Source organism: Nesoenas mayeri, assembly GCF_963082525.1.
Source record: "Nesoenas mayeri genome assembly, chromosome: 13".
In the NCBI taxonomy this organism is placed as follows: domain Eukaryota; kingdom Metazoa; phylum Chordata; class Aves; order Columbiformes; family Columbidae; genus Nesoenas; species Nesoenas mayeri.
Genome location: NC_137550.1, coordinates 8668516 through 8695813, shown reverse-complemented (window position 1 = coordinate 8695813; position 27298 = coordinate 8668516). Strand labels below are relative to the sequence as shown.

The following is a 27298-nucleotide window of genomic DNA, read 5'->3' as shown; positions in this document are numbered from 1 at the left end:
GTTTTCACTTAACACGACAGCCAGGGATGAATTTTTCTCTGGCGTTTCCAAAGCCGCGCCGGCCAGGGACAAAGCCCCGATCTAAGCCCTCAGAGTTACACAGCTGTAAAGCTACAGTAAGTATTTAAAAGGTGCTTCCCTGATATAAAACCAAGCTCAGAACACATGGGTCTCCCAGGACGGCAGGGAAGGGAGCAGGTCTTCATGCCCAGCACTAATTCAAAAAGGCTGTTGGTCAATACAAGGAGCCTGGAGATGCTTAGTGACAACAAATAAATTATCTTCCAGAACCAGGACCATCCCGAGACCCCAGATGGTCAAGCAGCCTCCACCATGCCAGCGTTTCCACCTCAGGGGCTGCCCCAGCAGGGACACATTGGTGAGAGTCCCCCTTCCCAGCCGCCTGCGAGCAGCACGACGTGGCCATCAGCACCGAGCCCGTGGCCATCCCAGCCCGGCCAACAGCACCCGCTGGTTTTCGTCTATGAGCAAAAAAAGTCACCTCCAGCTCTGGCCACCGAGACAGCTGCTGCTTCGGCCTCACATCCGACGGCTGCTGATGCCACGTCCCTTCCCACACCCGTCCCGGTCACCGCTCAGGCTGCTTCAAAGGCAAATCCTCAGGGATTTTTAGACAAAAGCAGCAAACCAGGGTGTGCAGCCACGCCATCTGACCAGAACACCTTCGCTCCAGCTGCACAGCAAAGCCCACGCGTGGAAAATTGTCAGCAACGCTCCAAAAACCCACCTCTGCTCCCCTTCCCTCCAGTCCCCGCCTGGCTCCCCGTGACCCCTGAGGAAAGCCGGGGAGCGACAGGAGCCGGTGTCCCAGCTCCCTGTCTGGAGATCATCTCCCTGAAGGAAGGAGTCACCATCACGACATTTCCGAAGTCAAACCAGAGTCACCCACCCAGAGTCGGCATCACCGCGAGAGCCCAGGCTCAGCGCCCACCAGGGGCTGCCAGGAGGGACCCTCCCAAAACACTGGGTGCCCATGGGGGCACTCGCAGCTGCACAGAGGGCAGAGCACACAGGTCTGCACCCTTGGTAAGGTGGCTTCTAACTATGGGTTTGATTGAAAGGGTGAATTAAAACTTGTCTTTTTCTGTGGGCAACCCTCACTGATGATGGTGGCAGCCAGGGACCCAGTGGACAGTGCCTGAGGGAGCCCGAACTGTCAGCACTAAACAAACACTGCTCCTCCCCAGCACCATCCTGCAGCAAAACATCCCTTCTCACTTAGGCAGAGGATGGAGGAGCTGGTTTGCCGTGCCCTGGGTGGGTACAGAGGGTGACCCAGCAGTGTGGGAGGGGGATCCCACCAGTGGCAAGGCTCAGTATTAAAATACAATATGTAAAGAAGAGCTTGAAATCATGAATATGTGCCCACCTCAGCATTAATGTCATTAGAAAAGGTTGGCATCTCTTGTTTTACAGCCTGGAGCCGAATGGGTCCACAAAATCCTGTAGAGCGAAACCTTCCACAGCACCAGCAACTCAAGAGGATGGCAGCAGCTCTTCCCCAGCGCTCCGGAGAATTTTCCCAAAATGTACACTTCCGCTTCAAAGCAACCTTGTAAAGCTGCTTTTCAATATTAAAAAAAGTATCTTGTTGTCAGGGAAAAAAAGGTAACTGTCCCAGCTGGAAAGAAGCATCACAAGAAGGATATTTCACAGTTCAATGGGAAGCTTGCTTGCTTGACTCAAGTCAAAATAAACTACAAAGTCAGCCCCAAAGCATGAGATATCCTATAGCACAGCTTTCCCAACAGCACCGCGAGGAAATGATGCAGAGGGCACTGTTCATTAAAATCAAGACAGTGAGAATTATTTTGGTGTTTCAGGAACTGTTTTGCCAAATGCTAACAGGCTGAGGAACATCCCAGACCCAACCCAACGCTGGGAACTCTATCAGGTAACTGCTGCAGAGCGAGTGCTGCTCTTGACTTCCAACCTCACCCCTCTCAGTCCCAACTCATCCCCTGTAGCAAGGTGACCTGCAAAAAGCAGATCAGGCAGCAAACAGTGGTACGAGTCACCCAAAAGGCAGCTGAATTTTTACAGGTTCCATATTTTATAGGTACATTCAGGTATCTGATACCCAATAACCTCCACCATAACCTCAGTTGCTTTTCTTATTCGCTTCTGTGCGCTAAGCCACAGGTAATTTCCTTGTGTGTGTGAACATCCCCCTGTACAAACCTGCCCTATTTATTTATTTATCACAGCCAGTCCTCAAATCGCCATCTTCTACACAGCCTACACCAGCAATCCAGTGAGATGCCTCATCTGGAGAAAATTTATTTTCCCATCTTTTTTAAAAAAAATAAAAATAAAAGGATGCTTGCAATAATCTTTTATTGATTTTGCTCCATTTTTTCCCAGTCTCGTTGCTAGCACCATCTCACCAGTTCTTTATGTGACAACACTGAACCAGGGCAGCGTGCAGGGATGCAGGAGATGCTCATGGTGAAGTTGAGCTTAACCCCACACAGCACCATGAGCTGGAGCCTCCGCACCCTGAGCAAAGTGAAAACAATTTGTGGTTTAATCAAAACTTCAATTGATCCACTTTGTATTTGCTTTCTCTTTGCTTTCCAACAACTGAAGGCATTTTTAAAAATTAAATACAAAGGCCTTTCCACACTTCAGAAAATTAATCACTTTTGGCATTTATTAGTTATACATTTCTGCTTAAAACATGTTTTATAATTCATTAAAGTACCTCAAAAATTAAACTCTTAACAGCCCTAGGCCCAAAATATGTTTAAGTAAGAAAATTAAGCACAGTAATAAATAGCAAAGAATTCTGAAATATTAATTTGGCCTGTAGCATTTCAAATGTTTATTCTCAATAATTAATTTGAAACCAAGTTTACATTGGCCTTCATCAGTAGTTTGCTGGGAACTTTCAGTTATGTTACTAATTTCCTCAAATTTGCCCTTCTGGTGGCATATTCTATCATTAACAACCATTGCCAGTGCATTTAAATCAATTCTTTCAGCTATTTTTGAGTTTGATCATTTTCCATGAGGAACAGAAAATTAGCAAGAGTGCTAAAGGACACGCTCCTGGTTTGGTGCGGGGGGAGTTCGTTAGCTGAAGCTGATTATTAACGCCGGGTACATTTTCTGCTCTCCCATCTGAGTCTGAGCAGCACGATGGAAACGCTTATTTTCAGACTGGCACAAGCGATGACATACTTAGCGTCAGAAGTAAACGCACGTGCCCCACACTGAGGCAGCCTCTGATAGAAATAAGTATAAATTAAGATTAAAAGAAGTCCCGTACATCCAGGAGAAGTCTCAACTAACGAGTTATTACATCCCCCCCCAGCCCTTACAGGACACGGTGACACGGGGCAGCGCTGCCTCTGCGTCGCCCTTCAGCAAAACAGATAATGCAGTTTGTTTGCTGGTTTTGTTTTTGCTTTTTAACTTGGCAAGGCAAGCTCTGAAATAATTTTTATTCCTAAAGTGTTCCCTTAGTAGCCTGATTTAATGTGAACTTTTCTATTGTTGAATTTGTCCTGGATACTGAACCCTGGAGTATCGTAGCATACTACATTACAATAAATTCCCTAATTAAAACCGCAAACATGTACAAAGTTGTATATATAAATACACAAGTGTTTACGTCCCTTTTGTTAGAGTTCAATAGCTTTGAAAGATCACTAAAAATATACACCTGCTCTATTTTAATCTCAAAATATTTATCTCAAAGATCCTGCCAGAGAGCAGGAACGCAGCCTTCCGAGCCCCTTTTTCTGAGGTACAAACACCGAAGCGATCGCACAACGAGAACAGCAGATTAAAAACAGCACTAAACCACGACTGAACTCCAGTACCGTGCTCCTGGCTGCTCGTCCTCCGGCCCTGATGGGCTCTGGGGGTTTCGTACCGACACGACCCCCGGCCGGGGCTCCCAGGAGGCGCCGCCGGGGCCGGGCCTGGGCCGGGCCGCGCGCCGCTGCCGCCATCTGCTGGAGAACCATCGTACATCTGTCCCGGCTCGAATGGACCCTGGAGGTCGCTAAAATCGTAGAACCACAGAACCGTTCCAGTCGGAAGAGATCCTCAGGATCATCGAGTCTAGTCACAACCTAACTCTGGCACCAACTCACGTCCCTAAGAACCTCGTCGAAACGCTTCCTAAACCCCTCCAGGCATGGTGGCTCCACCACTGCCCTGGGCAGCCTGTTCCAACGCCTGACAACCCTTCCCGTGAAGAATTTTTTCCGAATATCCAATCTAAACCTCCCCTGGTGCAACTTCAGGCCATTTTCTCTCGTCCTATCACTTGCTGCTTGGGAGAAGAGACCAACAGCCTCCGTGCTACAACCTCCTTAAAAGGTGTCCCCTCAGCTCCTGTTCTCCAGGTTGAACAGCCCCAGCTCCCTCAGCCGCTCCTCATCGCACCTGTGCTCAGCAGCTTTGTCACCTCCTCTGCACTCTCCCTAGTGCCTCAGTGTCCTTCTTATGATGAGGGGCCCAAAACTGAACAAAGGATTTGAGGTGCAGCCTCACCAGTGCCCAGTACAGCGGCACAATCACTGCCCTAGTCCTGCTGGTCACACTGTTCCTGATACAAGCCAGGATGCTGGTGGCCTTTTTGGCCACATAGGCACACTGCTGGCTCATGTTCAGCCAGCTGTAAATTATTTTAAAGTAATTTTTGTGTTTTTTTAAATTTTTTTTTGGTACAGTTTGGTTATTCTTTCCTACCTACCTTCAACAAAATAGAAGAAATTACCACCAGCTCAGAAACTTTTTTGACATATTGCCTCCTCTATAGCTTCAGTCACTGCTTTCTTCCCAGCTCAAGGCTCTCCCACCAGGAATCACCACGACTGTGACCACCACCATTGCTCCCCAGAGCCCTGGGACTTAGAAGAACTGAATGTACTCACAGAAGCCCTGGGCAGGGGCAAGGGAACTACTCCCTGCCACAAAGAGCTTGGTCCTCGTTTAGCTCCCTTTTCTTTCCTATTTCAGTTATCAATTTATTAACCAAAACATTTAAAGAAAAATAATCCCCCCCAAGCCAAAACGCAACCCAACTGAAACACTTAGTCCTTCCCCGGTCACTGGGGTTTTGCTCACGGGCAGCTCCCTCCTCTGCACGAGCTGCCTGTGCCAGCCCACTCCTGCTGGCCTCAGCACCAGCAAGGCCTTAAAGTGCCTTATTGTGCTTTATGGTGTGAGCAAACATGGTCTGGGAGATGGACTTTCTTCAGGCAGCTGTGGAAAAATCCTCACTGTGTATTTGGCCTGCGAGAGTAACTGAAAAACATGGTATCTGTAACAGATTTTGAAGACAAATAACAACATAAGTTACCAAATAACTTAAGAGTCCAGATATTGCAATTAACTTCAACACTATTGTGGAATCATGGAGTAATTTGGGTTGGATGGGACCTTCTCAGCTCATCCAGTCCATCCCTGCCATGAGCAGGGGCATCTTCACCAGCTCAGGTTGCTCAGACCCCATCCAGCCTGGCCTGGGATTCCTCCAGGGATGGTTCATCCACCACTTCTCTGGCCAACCTGGGCCAGGCTCTCACCACCCTCATCATCACAAATTTATTCCTCCTGTCCAGCCTAAATCTCCCTTCTTTTAGTTCACACCAAAGTATCTCCCATTCTTGTCCAGGGATGGGGATCATTACCTGCACACTGAACTGTGTCACTTACCAGTCAGGAGATCAACCCCATTTGGCTTCGCAGTTACAGTTCACATAGAGGACAGAAGAGTTCAATAATCTGCAGCAATTTATCAGCTTAAATCCAAAAAATGAAGCAGTGTCAGGACACAGCTCCTGAGACCTCACAGGGCAAATACTGACACACACAAGCAGCTCTGAGCAGGTTTGCGTGTCAGTTTTTAACCTGATTACTCTCACTTGTTACCTAAGTGCCTCATTTTCAAAGGACCAGACCTTCGCAGGAAAACTATTTCCTCCTTATATATAAAGTCAAAGCTAAATAGATACCTAAAAACATATAGAAGGCAGATCATCCCACCCTAAAGTAATACATCAATCCTAGCAGTGAATGTATGTTTTATTGAAAGTGTGGCATGAAACACTTGACTGTGAGTATAAATTTGTAAACAGCGCTTGACTGTGAGATTTTTTTGGCAAGGTTTACCAAATAATGCAATTGACAGTACATTTAATTTAGGAATGTTTGCTCATTGGTTTTTTATATCTATTTTATAAAAAGGAGTTGATGAACTTCCAAATCATAAATGATGGATTTTTTTGGTCAATTATAAAATATTATGAATTTGCAACCTTTTTATTCTAGTACTCAAGGAACTGCCAGCTATTTAAAACTGTACCTTTATCATTATTCACAAAGTTTAACAAAAATAAATACAATTTTGAGGTTGTCTTTGGCATGTCGCAATTCAAGGCAATAGTATCTTTTAGCAGCACAGTGCAAAGAAAAAACAACATACCATACAATGCACTACTAGATTCAGCCTTACAAGGAGAAGAGAACGTAGTACAATGCAAACTTTAATGTCAATATATACAGAGCTTTAAAGAAAACATTTTCTTTTTAAAATTAAATGAAATAAATACAATATGATACAAAATCCACAATATGCTTAGAGAAAGAAATGACAGTTACAATATCTGATAATGGGGACCTTTTGTATAGTTTCATCTTTGAAGTACCTCAGAGAGCATGTAATTCATTGCACACTTGTTTTCAATTAATGCCCGTTCATATATTGAGATTTATAGCCAGTCACGTGCCAGAAGAGTTTTAGCTCTAATCAGAGTATCAGTGCAAGATGCCAAAGTGCTTGGGATACCATGACAACACAATTAGCAAATGCTGCTCATAAGCCTAATGGAAAACTCACAAAATAGGGACACTTTGTCCTGCAAAGGAGATCCACCTCGAGCATCTTTTCAGTTTTCACATTAAAAACCGCCAAAGCAGGATTCTATGTCATTCAAACTCACTATTGGTAATAATTAAGATCTGGGCAACAGCTTATTAAGAGATATAATCAATTAAACATCTTTTAAAGCTTTCAAAAAAGTCTGCTTTTGTTACATAGAAAAAAATCTCAAGAAAATCAGTCACTGATTATTTTTGGGGGAGACTTTTGATTACATAAGTTACTATAATACTCAAGTAAGCTTTAGCTACACATTAAGGGTGGTGTTTTAAAAAAAAATGTATTAATTCTTCTGTTCCTCAAGGAAAATGTAGGCTTATCCACAACATAATCTGAGGGAGTAAATGCTTAAAAAAAAAATACACTGAAGTAGGGACAAAGAGTATTCAGAATGTATTGAACTAAAGGCGTGTTAATGCAGAAAGATGCTATGGTATAAACGACACCGTAGGCGTGTTACCAACACATATCAAGAAAGTTTTTGAATAAAGTTTTGAGGAGATTTTTTTCTTTTAATCATATAGAGCTCCCATAGGATTACATAAGGACTCTATTATTGCAGCTTCAGAAGCCTTCTGAAAACTTGAAGAAAAACCTGCGCCACCCTTTCCTCCCCCAAGTATTTGCAAACTGGACAGGACTGAAAATTTGAGTGCTACAGAAATACACAAAATCCCATGTTTGCATTGATGCTTTAGCCTAATTTCATTGATACAAATCAGAATAATTACTGTAATATTGTGTAATTCATTTAACTCAATTCTTACAAGCTATCTCAACTGTAGCATTTGAGGGCAAAGAGCTGAGTACTGGACACAGCAATCTGTCCCTGGAAATGACCAGTTTATAAGCATATTGCAAGTAACTGCCAATTGTTGAAGTTTGCTAGAGGTAATTTTAACTATTGGATAGACAAAGATTATCTTTGGACAATTAATTAAAACATGGAAAAATTCAAGCTTGATGTGACTAACTTGGGTGAAGTTTTGGATGCAAGGAGAACATTTAAACCATACTACAACATAGGCCTAAGCCAGACAGTATGCTTAGGCTACCTGCACGTTAGGCCCTTCGCGAGGTCAAAGAGAATTAGCTAGTTTTCGGCATAATGGGAAGAACCACGCAACATGTTAAAACAGCATGTGAGGCCAGACAAGCCACAAACCAGCAGCTTAACTGGATGTACCACGGTGATGCTCTGGTGTGCAGGCACCCTTCGTATGCACCACTGGCTGATACCGATGCCATGGCATAGTTTTTGAATATACAACAGGAATACAACAGAATTCCTTGTTTTTTAATCAGAAGGATAGCTGAAGATGGAAACTGCAATATCCACAGGGTGAAAAACAACCATGAGCTGGCTCCAGCTGCAGCTGATGTGCATCTACTTACTAGCATTTAGTTGTAAATGCCATTACCAAATATCCCAGTAGAAGATATTTTGCTGGCAGGAACAGGAGCCTTATCCAAAATATTGTATTATTTAAGGTATTAATTAGATGTCTGGAAATTCCTTCATAAATATTTCATTTTTTTAATTTAAGTAAATCAGTGAGATAGTAAGATCCTAATTAGTTTGTAATCTTGAACTGTGCAGAGATGATATGAAACAATTGACACTAACCTTTCACTCCAGCCAAAAGCATGTTGAAAGTAACTGTTCTTCCACTTCAAATATTTAACTGGTTACTCATGAGCAGACTGTGCTACTGTTATATAATTGCTTAACTGAACAAAACCTAAGTTTGAAACAAAGGGATGAGAAATAAGCAATAAATTCCAAAAGAGAACAATGAAATGCTATCTAGTAAGACTGAACTGCAAGTGAACTCTTTTGTATCCCTGCATATTCAAAAAGTTTCAAAGACTGATATACTGAAATATTCATATTTTCCCCCCAATTAAGGATTAAAATTGGCATACCAGACTACACTGGCCTGTCAGATATAATCAAGGTGTTTGTCCCTATGTTTTCCTTGCGGTAAGACAAATTTGTAATGTTGCAGTCACTGAAACCTTGCTTTTACCCCACGAGTACCACTTGTGCTAAGGGCTAGTAATGATATAAAAACAGCCAGGATAACTTTGTTTAAAATTCTTTGCTAAGAATTAGAACACCCATCTTGTTTGTGTACTTCTCTTACCGCCTTTGTTTTGCACACCAAGAACTTAAGTACCTTCAGCTGCTTTTGTGCAAAATGCTTTTAAGGTGCTTATAATGTGGTACTTCTAAGCAAGCTAAAAGAAAATACCAATCTAAACACTGTTAAATGATTCATGAATAAAACCATTAAAGACCAGCTGCTACCTTATGGGAAAGCTGAAGACAATTCAAGTTTGACATTTTCGTTGCGTTCATGCCTTGCATTTCCCTCTATTCCCAACAGTTTTCTCTACCGCCTTTCAACCCACATTATACCTTGACCTTGGCTAAGGGGGCTTTATTTCAACCACTTTGAGTTTTTTCTTAGACTGAATTCAAATTCTTCTGGCAGTCATTTGTAAATTTACCAAAAAAAATATATATACTGAGAGATTGTAGACAAGAGGTTTACAGGCATTCTTGCTGGCAAAGGTCTTCAGTAATAAAAAGAAGGATGAACCAGCTGCATAAGGGGCAGATTTTGTACTGAACAAGAAGCTTTACAGGAAGCAGTTGTGTTCTTTGATAAGCTTTCAAGCATTTCAAAGAGGCACCTCGAAACTAGGCACAAATGGCCCCTACAGCTTCCAATATCTACCAAACACTCGAGAAATTTAGTATGGCGTATGTTCTGCGCAATACAAATAGCACACTTACGTTTGCTATATTCAGTAAGTCTCAAATCTACATATATTCATACCTAACTATTTGGCCAGATGATTTCCATCTTTCCCCACCACAACAAAAGAAAGTGGTTTATCTAATAGTGCTTCTAATGCCACCGAGTTCTTCACCAGTATAAGCAAAAACCAGCTGGCACCCTTCACCTTTTAAGGTCTGAGTTACTACCACCACTCTTGGCAGCTGGGACAGAATTCTCTTGGAAGCGTTTTCCCTGTCTCAAAGTGCCAAGTTCTGCCATCACAGGTGTCTTGTCTGAAACAGGAAATTCCACAACAGCAAATCAGTCTCAAATACATCTGATTTTTGGTCATTTGGATTCTCTAACTGCTCACTGTCTAACCGTTAGTCACTAATATACTTAGTATTTAAAATGCTTGTCATCCTACTATGATAGCACAATTGCATGGTATGTCTAAGACCTTGAAAATACTTTTAAGCTCATCATTGCTGAATGCATTAGTTCCCAGTCTACTAGCAGTTAGCACTGGTTTTGAGTCAAAAAACCTCAAGATAATTCTGGCCCTGAAATTAATTTCCTCTTTGTCACAGCATTCAGAAATAGCTGAAGTCCCAACAACATGAGAGGGAAGGTGAGTGAACGCTGGAGACAGGACAGGACATTGTCAGTAACCTGTCCATAACTGTGAAATTTCTTGGTCAGAATTCCCTTCTCTGGGCACACTGCAAGGCTTATTTATTTTCCCAAGCTACCCCTACACTTAGGCAAATAAAATTTTGCATTTATGTTCTGTAATATTTGTACATGCGGCAAGAGATTCAGATAGAAGCAACGTTCTATAAAAATCAAATAAATATAAAATAAAATCCATGTACCAAGTTTGTTATAATAAAGTGTCAGTTTTTCTTATATGCCAAACAAACAATATTTGGTATATGCAGTGGAAATGAGAAAACAGCAACATAGTCATTGTACAAACGGATAGATGATGAAAATAATTTTTTGATTGCCTCATGTTCAAGTCTTAAAGTGGTACCAATGTTATTTAGATCCCTAATTTTGGCAGTTTATACACACACTTTCTCCAGCTCAGTGCAGGGCACAATACCATTTGCGGTAAAAACTAGAAATGCTCATCTCCCTGTAAAGGCCATTTGTTAACCAGCATTTCTTTCGGGTCACAAGCGATCAAATTAAGTTTCTTCATAAAGCGCAAAATTTTACATAACCCTTTTGTTTGTATTTTCACATAAACTTATCAGTTACTGGCACCATGCAAACACAGCCCTTCCAAATTAACACTAATGCGGTTCACACTGGCACATTAGTCAGCTTTTCATATTAGTAATCAACAAATTATATGAACTGAGTGAATTAAGTGCCCACTTACAAAATTAAGAATTTGTCCTTCACAACAGGATCTAAAGGTGTGAAGAAAACTTACACTGACACTTTATATACAACTTGGTCATTGGCAACGGTCCCCTAAACCATTTTTTAAATGAACCCAGCAAAACTATACAGAACGTGAAATAATATTTGCAACAGATCTCTTAAAGGACAGTGTAGAGAAATTCATTATGGTGTACCTGATGTTTAAATTAATTTAACAGATACGGCCTGTAAAACAACACAGTATGAACCTGTGGATTTTTTTTTTTCTTTTTTAAAAAAGGACTTTTACAGAATTCAAGTAGTGTAGCAGGAAACCATAGATGCCTTTTGATCACAGGTCAGGCAAAATAGAGCCACTTATTGGATTTTCCCCTTGCTTCTGTTTGCTAAGGTGTCCCAGTGGATCTATAAGTCTGTTGATGTTAGTTTTTTCATGCTCCGTCGCTGAGCTAAACTTGAGGCTGCAACAGGCTCCAACACCGGCTGAAATGTCTTGTGATTCAGTGCAGAATATGTAGCAGCCATGGCTCCCTAGAGAACAACGAAATATAGAAAAGGCTGTAAAGGTCATTTTTATCAGAAAATAAAGCAATTGAATAGTAAATTCTTAATTAACTCTACGAAAACAAACCCACAACTTGTGGCAGGTCATGCACATTCTCTAAAGCCTGTTCTGAAAAAAAAAACCCAAAACATTTATTGCTTAATTCTTCATGTTTCTAAGCACGGGTATCTGACATTTCTTTTTCTTTCCTATGTATTTCTTTTACATACCTTAGGTGTAGGAGTAACCTTTAAATGTGAGTCAGAATTAGTATCTTCCAAGCAACACTAGCATCAATTTACCAACTGCATACACTTACATGGATATTCAGGTCCTGACTTACGAACACAATGTAATTAAAGATCAGCTATCACAGGTCCTTGGTTTTGAATCCAACAAAACTAATGAAGTCAATTTAAAAGCTGTCTGCATACAGTAGAATGTTTTTGTAGGTCAGAATTACAGAACGAACATAAAATACTGCTAGAAAAACTGTAATGCAGCTTATTAATTTGTGTTAGGAAAGCATCATGTGAGCCAGTCAGAAACAAATCCCAAAAGATTTCTTGAACCTGCGGAAGGCTTAGTCTCAGAAAACCGTCTTATGAGGTTGCTGTATGGCCAAAGCTACCTTCATCTTTGAAAACAAAACATCCAGAAAAATCTCTTCCTTTACACATAGGTTAAAAGAAAAAAAAAAAAGTTTACCAATAATTTGTCTGCTTACGTAACATCAATATGTATGTACGAGGGAAAAGCTACCTGTGGCTCTAAAAAGTGACCTGATTCACTGCACATCCACCAGCTCAAGTAACAGTCTTCAGGTGGTTTTACCTTTACTAGATGTGGTGCATCTTGCCTGTTGAGTTGATAATGCGGCAGCTGGTCCCTGCAGGCTATCCACGAATGCTTCAACACTTGCTCTGCTGTGTACCGCTGATGGGGATCTACATGAAGCATATGTGATAACAAGTCCTAGATAAAAATGAAAAATACACATATGATTCAGTTAAAATAATCTTATGCAGACTTTAAAGCATTAATTATGGCAGCAAAGAGAAAAGGAGCCTATGCAGCAGGGATTAACACAATGCAAACACACATTAATCAGCAGATAAATTGGATCACTCTGTGCCTTGACACCACAGAAGTCTGAAAACAATGTGTTGCACTATTTAATCAGTTTAACAGAGCAAGCCTTTATTGTAAAGAAACTTACTGTTGCTTGTGTGTTTAATGTTTCAGTTTGTTTATTATTAATATAAGCTTTAAAAGACTAGAAATCCTATTAAAATTTAGCAGACTGATTTTATGGAAGGAAACTATCTGCGAACTTCTTTCCTCATTCATACTATACATTTGGGGTCTGCTGACTACATATCACAATTGGATTTGTATATAGTGATATCCTATCAAAGATTTCCCCTTCAAGGAACTACATAAAGAGCAAAGCCAAGAGAAATGGGCACTTGTTTTTGCCTGTGCAGAAGTATTAGCAATAAGCTACTAATTACACAGTTGGTGAAAAGAAAAGCTGGGTGGGACAGCCACATAACAGAGACAGGAATAGCTTGAAATAAAACAAAATATGAATAAGCTGACAGAATGTTCCCTTTAAGAACAAAATGTTAAGCATTCTTAAATATACAGAAGTGAATGACTTCTGCTAAGACAGCATCAGCCAACAAGTATTCTGAATTATTCCTACTGAAATGAACAATTAGTGTAGTTCAGGAAAAGATTTAATATTAATGCCAAACTTTATGAAAGGTAACACTGGTGACTAAGATGCCTTTATTGCAATAAAGTTTACAGGTAATAACAGCAAACCACTGTATTAAAATGGTCTGTTCTATGAAGTCCAGTAGATGTTCATTTGAATACTAGAAAAATACAAGAGCAAAACAAAACACATCTACACCTTTGCTGCATCTGAAACAGTGTCCCAGTTGCCTCCACTTAAAGAGAATTTTCCGCTGCCTATCCGTACCAGGATCTCCTCTGGAGTATCGTTAGGACCATTGGCAAATGGAGTATAGCTGTCAGAAGGAAAAATAAAATGAAATGACTCGTTATAGGTAAGAAGTTGCAAGAAATTGGTAAAATCTCATGAATCACTCTGATATCCCACTGCTGACAGAAACACACTATATGCTATTAAATACTTCTTAGATTAGCATTTCATCTTCTAAATTATATTATTTTATTTTCCCCCGTAACTGTGGTTAATCAAGTAGAATAAATGGGAAATGCAGACTAAAAAGATGTTAATATCTTAATAATGCATTCTAATCAGCGCAGACTTCCAAGTTAAAGAGAAGTGATTTATAAACACAAATTACACTGGATTACCAGAGTTTGTAAAATAATTCATACCTGGAACCCAACAGAATGGCCCAATAAAGCTGGAGTAATATCATGTTTAGGGTATGTACATTCAATCAGAGAACGAGCACAATGTGCACACATCTATTATTTGGGGAAAAGCTACAAGAAAATCTTCATGATCGTTTTTTTACTTAAGTGAGTTTGGGAGGCTTAAACCACAAGATCATTAGCTTTGGAGGCTCATAACCGTTTACAGGGTTCCCTGTAAACTGGGTTTACTTTCTACAAATCCTACTGCGAGAACTAGAAAGAAATAATATGGCAAATCTGAAAACTGATCTGAATCACTTAAACACACCTTTTAACAATGTCAAGAGTATTAGTATAACCTGGCATTTCCTAGGGAAAATAATCTGATATTTTTCTGTTAGAGCAGAATTCAGAAAATATTTTATCATTCAGCCACTGAGCGCTCTGTAGCACTTAATGAAAGCTTAGAGGTTTAGGAAAGTTAAGAGGTTGCAGGCCAGTGTGTTCTACAGCCCCCAGTCAGGCACTATAGACGAGAGAAGCCTTGAACCTACCTCTAAGCTAAGCCTAGTTTGGGTGAGCATTTACTTACAGCTTCCTGTTCTACTTCAGTATCTTTGTCATTCTGCATTCAAGCCAGTGAGGTAATATCTTACCTTTTTAAGGAAAGCACGGATTCATGCAGCATGCTGGAGTTTCAAGTAAACAAAAAAAGCCAAGAAATGTTTCTCACCCCGCCAGCATTGTGTAGAGAAGAACACCCAAGCTCCATATGTCACAGGCAGCATCATATCCCTGTCTCATGAGAACCTATGAAACAAAGAGTGTTAAAGACTTTCCATATATTAAAAAACCACGCCAAACCAATACCACTACACACAGCCTAAGGAAGGGTAAGTCAACCTCAGGACAATTTCAAAGGCTTGATTATTTATTTTTCAATATACAGGTTACAGTAACTATCCATGAGACTACTTGCTCCCAGAACATCTTTTCTCAACATTCTCAGACTTACATCTTATTTTTTGAGGGTGGTTTCTGCTATTTTTAAAGCAGGTTTGTTATAAACATATGCATCAGTGTTTAGAAAGTATCCATAATTATATTTAAGGAAAATGAGAAGAATTTTTTTAAGCACTGCTAAAAAGTGTAAGTATTTGACGCATCAAAAACAGTATAGAGGAAGCTCATGACAGTTTAAGATACCTCTGGTGCCACAAAGTTTGCAGTGTAGCATGGAGTTAGAAGAAGTCCATTTTCTCCTCGAAGTTGTTTTGCAAATCCAAAATCACAAATCCTGATAGAATCCGCATTATTTGAATCATCCGTATATAAAATATTACTAGGTTTAAGGTCTCGATGCACTACCTTGAAACAAAGAAATTTTAAAATCTATAATTTAGAAGTTGTGTGTACATTTTTGTAGGTAATTTATGATTCATAACAAGTTTATTAAAATAGAGAATAATTTTTAACAGTTCTACATGTTATATAAGTTTCAAATAACAAAAAATTCTAGTTCATGTAATAAAAACACCTACTGGCTCATAACGCAACCGGAACTGACAAAACCACATGTCAACAAGCACAAGAACAAATATCTGCTGTTTCATAAACTGTAAAAGCAGAGTTGAAAAGGTTTGCCAGAATAACAGGATGAGTTATTTACATTATTCACCTTTGTCATAAAACGCTCACGGATCACCTTCCCTTCTGCCACAAAAACAAGTCAACCAAAGCACGTAACAAGAGACATTTGTTATTTTTAAGAAGTGTGAATGAAGCTACGTCACAGAAGGAATTACTCACTCCTTGGCAGTGCAGGTAGTCCACAGTCTTCGCTATCGTGTACAGCACAGCGCTCGCCTCCCGCTCCGAGAAGAACTTCTGTCGGAGAATCCGATCGAGTAGCTCTCCTCCCTTCATCAGCTCCGTGACCAGGTATATGAATCTACCATCATCATACACCTGATGAAAAATTTAACAAGTGTATACAATGTAAATACACTCATATAGATTAACAAAATGTCATCTATAATTATACATCCTGATATATGTGAAAATTACAGACTAAATTGTTCACATAGGAACATAAAGCACAAACAGCAGAGACTAAAAAAATGTAATTCTGCAACTCAAGATCCTTAAAGCATCAAGTATAAGAAAGCTTACATGTCATTCTGTGAGATGCTGAGGTAACTGACGGTTAATTTATGACTCTGAATTAAAGTTTTCAGTCTAGGAACTTCTGTAGTAAGAAGAGAGTAGCGCTACTGCTCCCTATCACTCTTCCCCTCCATGGGCAATTTTTAGCTGCTGACACTTTGCATATACAGGACAACACTAACTGCTTTTTCAGATTCAGATTACCAATACATTAGCTACTAATTTGAAATAAGAGGAATAGGACATTTCCAACCTTTACATCGTTTCTCACTTCAAGCTTACTAAACAGCATTTAAAAAAAAAGTAATATCAGGGCAATGTCATATTTGGAAATACCACTTTACTAGGTGTACTGCTCTCCCAAAAAATTTGCAAATGTAAAAGAAATTTAATAAAGCCCAATCAACCCCCCAAATCTACATCTATCTACTGACTACTGTGTAATAAGAGGTAGCAGAGAAAAAGTACTACATACATCCTTCAAAGTAATAATATTTGGATGTTGTCCATAACGCATAAGAATCTCAATTTCTTCTGAGGGATCTCTCTTACTTTTATCAATTATCTGCAAAAGATAGCAAGGAAAAACAACTTGGCTAAACAAAATCTATTTGATAAAGAAATTTTTTTTTGTATTTATATTTTAACTTCAACAGAATAAAAAATGCTAGAGTTCCTTACTCCATGAATTAATCATGATCAATTAATCTTCCAGCTTCACCCCTTACTGTTTATTCATTTCTTTCTCTATTTTTGCAACAAGTTAAAACTGTATCATGAATGCAGTCTTTTCTGCTCCAATAGCCAAGGAAAGGCAATGGACTGTCTGAAGCATCGCCCCTTCCCTGCAGCCCAGCTCCGGCCTCACAGATCTTATTTTATGTTGGGTGTGTTCATCACACAATATTTCCAGGCCTCAAGATTGTAATTGCAAAGCCAGTTCTTCAAGGTCATAACTTTACCCACCAAAAAAAAGAGCTAAAGAAGGCAATACTCAATTTAAAGAAGTGAAGAACACACTGTTTTTCATTACTAGAAAACTGATGCATTTAAATTTACAAACCTACCACACAATTTCCAAATCGCCACAGTAAAATTTATTCAAAGTACCTTTACAGCAAACTCCATATTTGTAGCTACGTGTATACACCGCTTGCAAACAGAGTAGGAACCAACACCAATATCTTCCTTCAGTTCATAGACATCAGTAAACTGTGCGCTGCTTCCATGAAGTTGCTTTAAAAACAAACACATACAAGCTGTCATCTATAGTAACAAGATGCTCTTTGCTATAATACTGTTTCCAACAGCAAAAGTTTCTTCTGCCTGCCCATACTGTCCCGTTTGAATTCTGCCTCCAGAAAAACAGCAACTCACCTTCTAAATTTCAAAAATATCCCATGCAAGGCATTTTAGTTATGTACATTTTATAATAGTCTCCCCAGCCAAAAAAGAACAGACCGTAAACTCTAGATGTTGGTCAACCTCTGACGTGCCGAAAAAGTTTCCCCCAAAAGTAATCGTTACCTGTACTATAGGCAGTATGTTGGTGAGTGGTGATATTTTATGGTCTTCTACAGCAGTAGTTGCAACAAAACTAAATCCTTTGAAGAGCTGATGTGCGTTTGCACTAGGTGGGACCCCTGGAGAATCTGGTGGCACAGACATTTGATTAGCGTGGTGAAATCCTAGCAAGGCTATTTCTTAGAATTCGGGAGAGATATGTTGGAAAAAATATTTTGAGGGGAGGGAAGCAAACACGGGCAACACCAGATATCAAATAAGACTTCTAATCTGTTATCTGCCTTATTTCAACAACACACACAAATATATTCCCGAGGTTTATCTAAAACTGCAAAATACTGCAGAACTAATATTTGCACACATATTTTTAGGAAGAAGGTTATTGAAGCACAACGCTACTTATAGAAAGAAATAAAGATTGTAGCCTCATGTTCAAGGGCTGTATCACCAAGAAGAGTGCCCGCAGAGTTTGTGTTTCGGTGGTGTACGTGCTGCTGGCAAGGCAGAAGTGAGGCAATACAAAAATATTCAATAACTAATACTACTGAATAATTAGAACCAATCTTTCCTCATATTATATCATTTGCACCTCTGAATTAGCTGTGTGAGATTTCCCAGTAAGCACAGCTTGATAATTCTGTGTAGAACCACAGACATTCTCCAAATAAACATGACAAGTGGCTTTAAAACTTGGATGCAGCAATAAAGAAAAAAATTCACAAAAGAAAACCTGAAGTGTAACTTGACGAATACTAAGCAATAAGTGTTTGCATAGGGCAATAATCTAAGGGATATTTTAAAGCCCAGTTTTCATAAGCTGCTTAAAACCTTTTGAGATGTCGTGGGAACAAACCCAGTACAGGCCCCAGCCCACTGCACATTTTTTCCACCCTTTTCTACCATCGAAACACTATTTTCTCCAGAGTAAAGTCAAACCCAGCATGGATAAGTGAGGAGAACAGCTCAGTGAAAAACCAACTGTAATGCTACTTTTAAGATTTAATTTTAGTACTGATAGTAATGAACAGGTTCAAGGAGGTTACTTAAAGCACGTCATTGTCAGTAGAATACTGATCCTAAAAATAATCACTGCTGCAATCAAGTGTCGTTTACTTTTAGTATTAAATACTTCTTCCCCAAACACTGCATGTCTGACTATAAACCATGACTAAAAGCCATAATTCAGTTATTAATATTCTGGGGTGTTTTGTTGGTGAATCAAAGTTTAGTAGAGTATTTCAAAGAATATGAACCCACCCAGGAGAACATACTACTCTGAGGTACTGGAACCCTGTTGCATCCTTTCCTTTTAATTCTGTGACTGGCTTTTTCTCTTAGTAAGCTTGTTACTGTAACGTGAATTTGACCCCTCTTGTCCCACGAACCTCGCCCATTTATTACCCTGCACAATTACCTTTTGGTGTTTTTGCTGTGAATTCTGGATCAAAACAAAAGGTATCTTCTGGCTTTCCAGAAGCAGGTTTAAATGGGGGTTGAATTTCTCTTCTGAACAGTTTCTAAAGTAGAAGGATAAAGTCAGACAATTAAGAGTTAATTAAATTTGGGTGCTATAATTTTGCCAAGCTGAAGGGTAGGGAACTCAAGTGTTACTGTTGCATTAAAATAGTTTTCTGAAAGAATGAATAATGTACAGCAAGTAGAAAACCACAAATATATATGGAAAGATTGATTTACTTTCATCTACCTTTGACTTGAAATGTTACCAAAAGAGTTAAAACACACAGAGGTCTTTTTCCTTATTCTTCTGAATCTACCATATCAGTACTTTTAAAACTACAACAGCAGGCTGCTGTTATACTTATCACTAGTTCATCTTTGGCTTATTCAGAAGAACATAGAGCAGCCATAGTGCAATGTCACCTTCTATCATCAGACCTGGCTCATTGCTGTTCTGTCAGAATCCTGAAAAACCCACCCCAAAGAGAAGACATGGAATAAAGTCTTTACGTTTCTAATCTGGGTCCCAGACAAGAACGCTCTCAAGTGCCAGGCACGTCCCTCTTGGCAAGGAACTGCCAATTCTCAAAGCTCTACTCCAGGTTTTTCCTAATCTACAGAACTAAGTTAGGGGAGGGAAGGGAAAGCAGAACGATGGTTCCTCGTTTTTTAATCCTTTCTGCAACATGCTTTAGAAAATTCATTGCCCGAGTGATCTCAAGTCAGCAACAAGTCCCATTTACAGTTAAGAAAAGAAAAAGAAAATTTCATGTCAAATACTGTTGCAGCCCCATGTAAAGTTCAGCAAGTTCTGAGAACACCTTCTTGGCATTTCTCTCATCCTTTCAGACTTCTTTTTGGTGGTTTGTTTCATTTAATCTTCCTGCACGCAATGTGTTTGAATTAAAAAACAAACAAACAAAATCCCCAAAAATCCAAAACCAAGACCAACAACCAGGGAAGAGGGACCTAAATTATCCCAAAGAAATAATGACATAAAATACAGAAGTGGTCATCAATACCACCATAGTGAAATAACTACAAAGCACTGCCAAATATATGAATTAAATTAAAAAAAAAAAATAAAAGAAAAAAGAAAAAACAAGGAAAAAAAAAACCAGCTAAAGAGTTAGAACTGTAGATCTTTCAAAATTCCTTGCTGGTATTTATTTCAACATCAGTCCCTTACGAAAAAAGAAAAGTAGATAATCAAGCAATAACAAAACAGCCTTGTCTTATGAAGTGTACTCACATAAAAGAGTGAAGTTCTGTTCTTACTGAAAACTCTACTTGCTAATCAGGACTCTGTGGCAGATGCTGCATGAACACAGCTAGAAAACCACCTTCTCAGCAGTAAATAAAGAGAAGGATCATGCCAAGAGGCTTTAAAGAAGCAGTTGAGCCCGGTCTTGGCTGGCATTGCAGGTAGTCCCATCAGCACAGCAACATCTTTTTTATTGTGTCTATCCCTTTGTAGGCATTATAGCAAAGGAGTGTTTTCAGAGTGGATTTATTCAATATAGAGCATTTCGGTTTTATGAATGTTACAGGGGAAAAAAGAGATCTCAAAAGCTTAGAGAACCGCAGAGGAAAAGTACCATGTTGCTTGTTAAAAATTGAAGCAAGCAATCATGAACTCATAGGGACTTCTGATCATCTCGGAGCACCAGAGTCAATACTTTGACTGTGAAGGGAATATGACTGATAAAATAGGAATGTGCTGTGGTTAACCAGAGAGAAATCAAGGAGAATTACAGTGAAAGCGAGTTGCTGCACCCTGCATGGACGCACCAGATGGGCACTGACTGAAGAGCAGGATTCTGGCACACAGGGAACACCAGCATCTTCCTCCCACTACAAAGGCTCTGACAGGCAATTTAAGCTTTAGAATGCTGCAACTCTTAATTATTTAAAAAGTAAATGCTCAATTTATAATTAATACTCTCTATAACATAAATACTACAGCTCTAGGTGCCAAGTAAGATTACAGTAGAAGGCAGAATGTAACAGTCTGTAACAGAATGTAACAGTACTGCAGTGTTTACTGTGTCCTATTCAGATGCAAATACTTATAATGCTACAACAAAAACTAAAAAAGCTTTACCATTCAGATCATTTGTTACTTACATTCCAGTCAACAGTAGAAAAAAAAGGATGTCTCTTGATTTCTTCAACTCCATCTGAACCAGCTCCTGAACAAAGAAAATACCATATTTAACACACTTTGGGGTAAAGTCTTTGAAGAAGATTGCAATAAAAATGAACCCACCTAATCTATTTGATGGGTTCCTTTTAAACAACATCCTCAGAAGACTTTGTGCTTCAGGGCTGAGGAACTGAGGCATTCCAAGTTTTGCTCTAAAGGAAAACAGAAAACAAGTAAAAGGAAGAAATGTATCTTTCTAAAAATGGTCTACATAGACTTCATCACACAACTTGAGGCACCAAGCATCTACTTCCAAGTCTTGTAGAATGTGCACATTTAACTCATCAGCTTTCAAGTTTCACATTATGAGTGGTTAAAAGAAAAAACAAAACAAACAAACAAAAACATAAAAACCCCAAACAAACAAAACCACCCCCCCAAAAAAAAATAAAAAAACCACAACAAAAACAAACAAACAAAAACCCCAAAACACCCACTAACTAGAACCACACCAGACCAAAACCCTCAAGCCCCCAAAACAAGCTTTACGCTAAAATAGAGTAAACCAATTCTCTCAGGAATAAATCTTTTCAGATATCTTCATGTCACCAGTAGGTTATCACCAAAATACCTCTACCAGAATCAACACCAGAAGAGACTCACCAAATCCCAAATTACTTGCCCCTGAAGTGATTGCTATTAAATAATAATATTCCTCTAGAAGCAAAAGCCTCAAACAGTAGCTCATTAAGCCATCATGTAAAAGCTTACTGACTTTCCTAAGCTGATTTTATGAAAACAATTACACTCAGGCAAGAAATTCTTCTACAGAAGTGTAGCATCCCTCAGAGCTCCAGGTGAGGCCAGTGATCTAATCCTTTAACAGGTAATATCACTGTAAGTTCAAACCATCATACATTGGTAAGAACAGAGTTTCTCTCTCACCCCCTTTCCCTGACCATCACCCCACAAAAGGCACAAGGCTCTTGCACATGGTCTACAGGAAATTATTTGCTAGCTAAGCACAAAGAAAGATGAGAATGTGTTTGCCCAACAACTTCACTTACTAATCACCAGTTTACCCAGTTTGTCTTGTTAGACAGCTTCTGTTGCAACTCAGGCAATTGAATATGGAAAATGCGAGCATGTAAGGGCACTCTCCACATACACATACACAAATAACATCAGATTAACTATTGCTTACAAAATAAGTTGTGCTGGAACAGCAGCAAGAGAGTGTAATAACAACATGAGTGGTAAATCATGCTGGTCTAATTCACTGTACCGATTTTATCTTATTTACACATCTACAATAAATACACAATTTCATCCCTAAGACTTTAATTCCTGCAGATACTTAACAGCAGTTCCCTGTTCTGGGATCTGAACATTGTTGGGATGATGGGACTTAGCTGTTTTGTTTCCCTTAGCTTAATGCTCTTCAAGTACAAGGAGTTATAACAAGTTGCTAAAACATCTTTAAAAAGTACATTAACTGACTTTCCAAAAAGTAAGAAGATATACTTACTTCAGTATCATATTCATAGTTTCATTTCGATCTTTACCTTGAAATGGTAGTGTACCAGTAAGCATTTCAAACTGAAAAGAACAAATGTTAATTTAAATCAACACTTCTTGCCCCAATTGCTCAAACACAGTGTTAAGTGTTGTACTCTGCACTGGCACTACATTAGACATACTGGCTTGAGCTTGTATAAGTTATCAAAAAACTTCACAAATGTCAAATTTTCCTTTCATTGGCAGTTTACGTGATAACAACAGCGGCAAGTGCAATGTAACAATGATGTAGGAATATTTTACATCCATAAGCTACTTCAATTAAATTAATAAAAATCCTCTCCATAACCTACTTTTAGATGTTGCTGTACTATGAAAATAGCAGTATCCATAATACTCAAACAGTATTTTAATTTTAATGTCAATATGCAGCCTGATGCTCTGATACATCATGAAAAAGCTTAAGTGCTAGCGGTGAATGGCTTACTTCACTCATTAAGGGGCTTACTCTTACAAAAATGCAATTACTATTCCATCAAATGAAGTATTCAGTTTTAACTATAAAGTACCATGTGAAATCAATATACGAACTGACTGCAACTGTTCTAAACTACTAACGGACTACATGTATGATCTTTGTGGTTCCTGATGTGTAATACAGTGCTAAGCAGGTGAAAAATAAAATTTAATCCCATTACTTGCTATTTCAGTAGCAATTCAGTTATTGATTTCTCTCTTACCCAACCATTCATAATTATATCTGGCCAAGCTTATTCTAAACACATTATTTGACAGTCCCATTAGGCAAACACAGTGTATTTGTGTTGTTAAGCGAGGTGACAGTACCATGAGAACCCCAAAGGACCACCAGTCCGCACTCTGGTTGTGCCCGCGCCTGTTTACCACTTCGGGTGCCATGTACTCTACAGTACCACAGAAAGAATACGCCTTCTTCTCTTGATCTACTGATTCTTTGCTGAGTCCAAAGTCTACAACAACAGCATTACAAGAATATAGCCAGTAAAGAACTTCAGGAACAACCACAACACATACACCAATATTGCATATGGTATTTAAAAAAAATCAAAGCGTTGACAGCTTTTGTTTTCTTTCAGGAATACTGTGCTATCCTAGATCTTCATGAAATAAGAAGCTGGAGATATCTAGAGATACCTCAGATGTTTAGTTTACTATATATCATCAAAACCATTCCATAAGTCGCATTAAATCAATGGTTAGGCATCAATAAGACTACTCAAAATAATAACAACTCAATATTTGAAATGTTACATATTTAGAGCCTGATGATAACCAAATGTTCTTGTTTTCTCTTCTTACTGCCTGCTTTATTCATGCAAAAAACTGGATACAAGTAAAAGTGAATTTCAAAGAGAACCCAGTCTGCATGGTCTAGCATTACTGAATGATGAATAAATAAAATCAGACTAAAAATAATGTTGTTATATAAGACAACATGGTTCTGCATCCTGACTCAAGTTCTATAGTTTGGCACATCTGCTCACTTTACTCCCAGAACGCTTTTTTTCTTGTTTGAACGATGCCACTGAAGATGCAAACCCTTGATCTCAGCCCGACTCGCAAGAAAAGGCTCTCACAGTTTCCTTTTTTCAAAGGGGAAAGGATCGCTAATCAACACCACCATCGATTATGCTTCCCACTTCCAGAACGAAGGGGAAATTTTAGGATTGACTTGGATTTTAATTTATCACGCAGAATTTTAAAAATGACATTTTATGAACATGATTTCCATTGCTATTATTCTATCAATTCTTTGAAAATTAAAAAAAACCCAAAACTTCTTTTTCCCTTAGAATCTAGTAGCAATATTTATCGATTAAAATATATAATTCAATTTATATTCCAAAAGTATCACCTGAACTGTAATTAAAGCATTCAGAAATTCATCGTAATTTGTGTTCTGAATAGTCAGTCTTTCCTATTTATCATTTCCTACAATATATGTATTTCAGTTGTTCCTCACAGAACATTCTTCTGCAATTTTACATGCATCTAAAAATGATAATCCAGAAATGCAAACAAAAAAAAAAAGGTGATGTTTTATATGTCTTATTGTGCACTGAAATCTCTTTAAACCAAAAGCACTTCTGCTCCCTTTTAAAAGTCTCAGCAGCTTCCAGCCTGGTCTATAACATCTTGATCTTCAGCTGGTAAATGGCCAAAACCATCACATACAGTCTCTGACTACCTGAAATACTTCAACAAAAGTACTTAATGCTATATAAAGAATCATTATATAAGGAAGGGATACAGATTTATTATTAAAAGCCTGTCCAATAAAAAAATTCCTGAACAACTAACTACTGGCTCACACATATTCCAGCCATCACTACATATCTTAAGCTTATAACTCAAATCTTATACAGAAATTTGTTCAGAAAATACTGTAATAAGTGTTACCCACCTGTTAACTTGATATGTCCTGCTTCATCAAGCAAAATGCTGAAAATTAAAATTCACATTCACCAACACACATAAAAAGGAATGTTTACATATAACATTTAAAATATAATAGTTTGCAATTTTCATCTCAAGCTTGTTATTAATTTAACAAGCCAATATTATTTCAATTAATTTATAGGGGTTTTTTTTTTTTTTACATTTTATGTTTGTTTACATAGTCTCACAAAAGTATTTTTAATTTTTTCCATCACTATAAGTAGAAAATGCAAAGCAACAAGCAAAATACACGTAATAGTGGTAAAATACATTTTACTTTACTTTTCTGGCTTCAGGTCCCTGTATACAATTCCCAAGCTGTGCAGGTGATCCAAAGCAAGGGCCAGTTCTGCGAGGTAGAATTTCACATCTTCCTCTGTAAACATAACCTAATAAGAACTGTATAGATTTACCTTCTGATCTTGTCTTCAGTTTTAAAACTGCAATCTAAACAAAACAGTCCTGTCTGCCTACATTTCACAATAAGTTTCAGAAGCACCTTATGAACTCATAAGTCATGAATTCACCTAACAGAAATTAAATACTAATAAAGGCTAATCATCACATTTACAAAAGCACTACCCGCAATACTTAAAGAAAAACATCAGCAGTTACTGGAAAGCATTAGCTAACTTTTAAGGTAATAAATTTAATTGTTATATTTGGTGTTACTGACCCCAGCACTCCTTCTGCCACAATCCTATACAGACTGTTTTCCACTGCATTGTAAAATTCAGTATATGACTGCAGTATTGGGTGACTGTCTCTGTGAATTCACATTATTTAGAAGGAAAAAATAATAATAAAAGAAAATTTTGAAAAAAGCATGCAAAATAAAACACTTCGGTGAAAATAACAATAACATGAAAATCTGCAGTGGAAGTTGAAGAACCTCCTCTGCTCTTCTTAGGAAAAGAAATTTGAAGAACCCAGATGAGAGACTGAAAAACTGACCGATGTTGCATATGGAGCATTTGAGAGACGCATTTCTAACCTAAACGCTTAGCAGATTGCGTCTCATTTCATGTATAAGAACCTGCTTTGGCTCTTGTCATGTTCGACAAATTACTGCAGCAGCTCGTAATCTTTAAATTACTGGAACTGAATTTGCAGTTTAAGTGAACTATTTCTTTATTTGTTGAAAATACCAGGAACAAGGAGAATAGCCGTCTCAACTGCAGATTACAGCCTCCTAACAAGACTTAAATTAAAGCAACGGGGCTTATTGCTTTAGTAGTACACTGATCTGTACTTCAAATTGCACAGATGTAATCTGTTCCACTGGCAACAGAAATATTCCTAATTTCCATAATGATGGGTATTAATGTTGTATGAACAATAACACTGTTACACTACGCAGTTTCACCTTGACTTTCCATAGATCAATGTTGATAGTGTTTTTCATCTATAACCAGAAAAGCAAGGGGAAACCTGTCATAGCATTTGGAGCTGCCAAAATGCACATCTCAGAATGATGCTAAAATGGTAATCTACAACCTCCCCATAACAATTTCATTTAAAACTGCTTTCTGTGTCAAATTAAACATGATGCAAGTCAGCTTCATTAAATGTTACCAATGAAAACTTCACTACACACTCATTTCACTACTACAGCTGAAACTCTCATACCTGCATCAGAAGTGTTTAAATAACCTCATACTAAACCCAATTAATGTAAAATAATCCTTGTGTGGAAAGTATGAAATGCCATGGGGAGTCTACCCTCATGTGGATTGTCCACTGCCCTTGTTTTACCAGGTACCTTTGGAAATACATTTTCTTCCTACCAGAAAATAAAAAAAGTCTGTTTTGTTTTTTCTCCTCTATAGACAAAATAAGTGTTTAAAAGCCATCACAGAAGGTAAAAAAAAAAAAAAACACGTAGAAACTTAACACTGAGCAAACCTGACAATTATTACTTCTTCATTCACAAAGGAATTGTATTATAGTATTAGGAATTGTATTGTAGTAATATTATGGACAGGCTTGCATCCCTTATTTAA

The 27298-nt window shown here is 38.5% G+C and overlaps 1 protein-coding gene across 1 annotated transcript in view; it reads right to left on the bottom strand.

Annotated features, from left to right (window-relative positions):
* Positions 1-6083: 6083 nt before the first annotated feature.
* RPS6KA6 (ribosomal protein S6 kinase A6) overlaps positions 6084-27298 on the bottom strand; it is a 39450-nt gene continuing 18235 nt past the window's right edge. The window contains exons 7-22 of the mRNA XM_080352402.1: positions 25578-25684; positions 25261-25298; positions 23664-23806; positions 22828-22898; positions 21423-21511; positions 21281-21345; positions 19110-19212; positions 17699-17823; positions 17282-17407; positions 16647-16736; positions 15815-15973; positions 15212-15373; positions 14739-14815; positions 13569-13686; positions 12482-12622; positions 6084-11634 (exon numbers count right to left, since the gene is read on the bottom strand). Coding sequence (XP_080208528.1) covers positions 11509-11634; positions 12482-12622; positions 13569-13686; positions 14739-14815; positions 15212-15373; positions 15815-15973; positions 16647-16736; positions 17282-17407; positions 17699-17823; positions 19110-19212; positions 21281-21345; positions 21423-21511; positions 22828-22898; positions 23664-23806; positions 25261-25298; positions 25578-25684 — 1740 coding nt within the window. The 3' untranslated portion in view covers positions 6084-11508. The remainder of the gene's footprint in view (positions 11635-12481; positions 12623-13568; positions 13687-14738; positions 14816-15211; positions 15374-15814; positions 15974-16646; positions 16737-17281; positions 17408-17698; positions 17824-19109; positions 19213-21280; positions 21346-21422; positions 21512-22827; positions 22899-23663; positions 23807-25260; positions 25299-25577; positions 25685-27298) is intronic.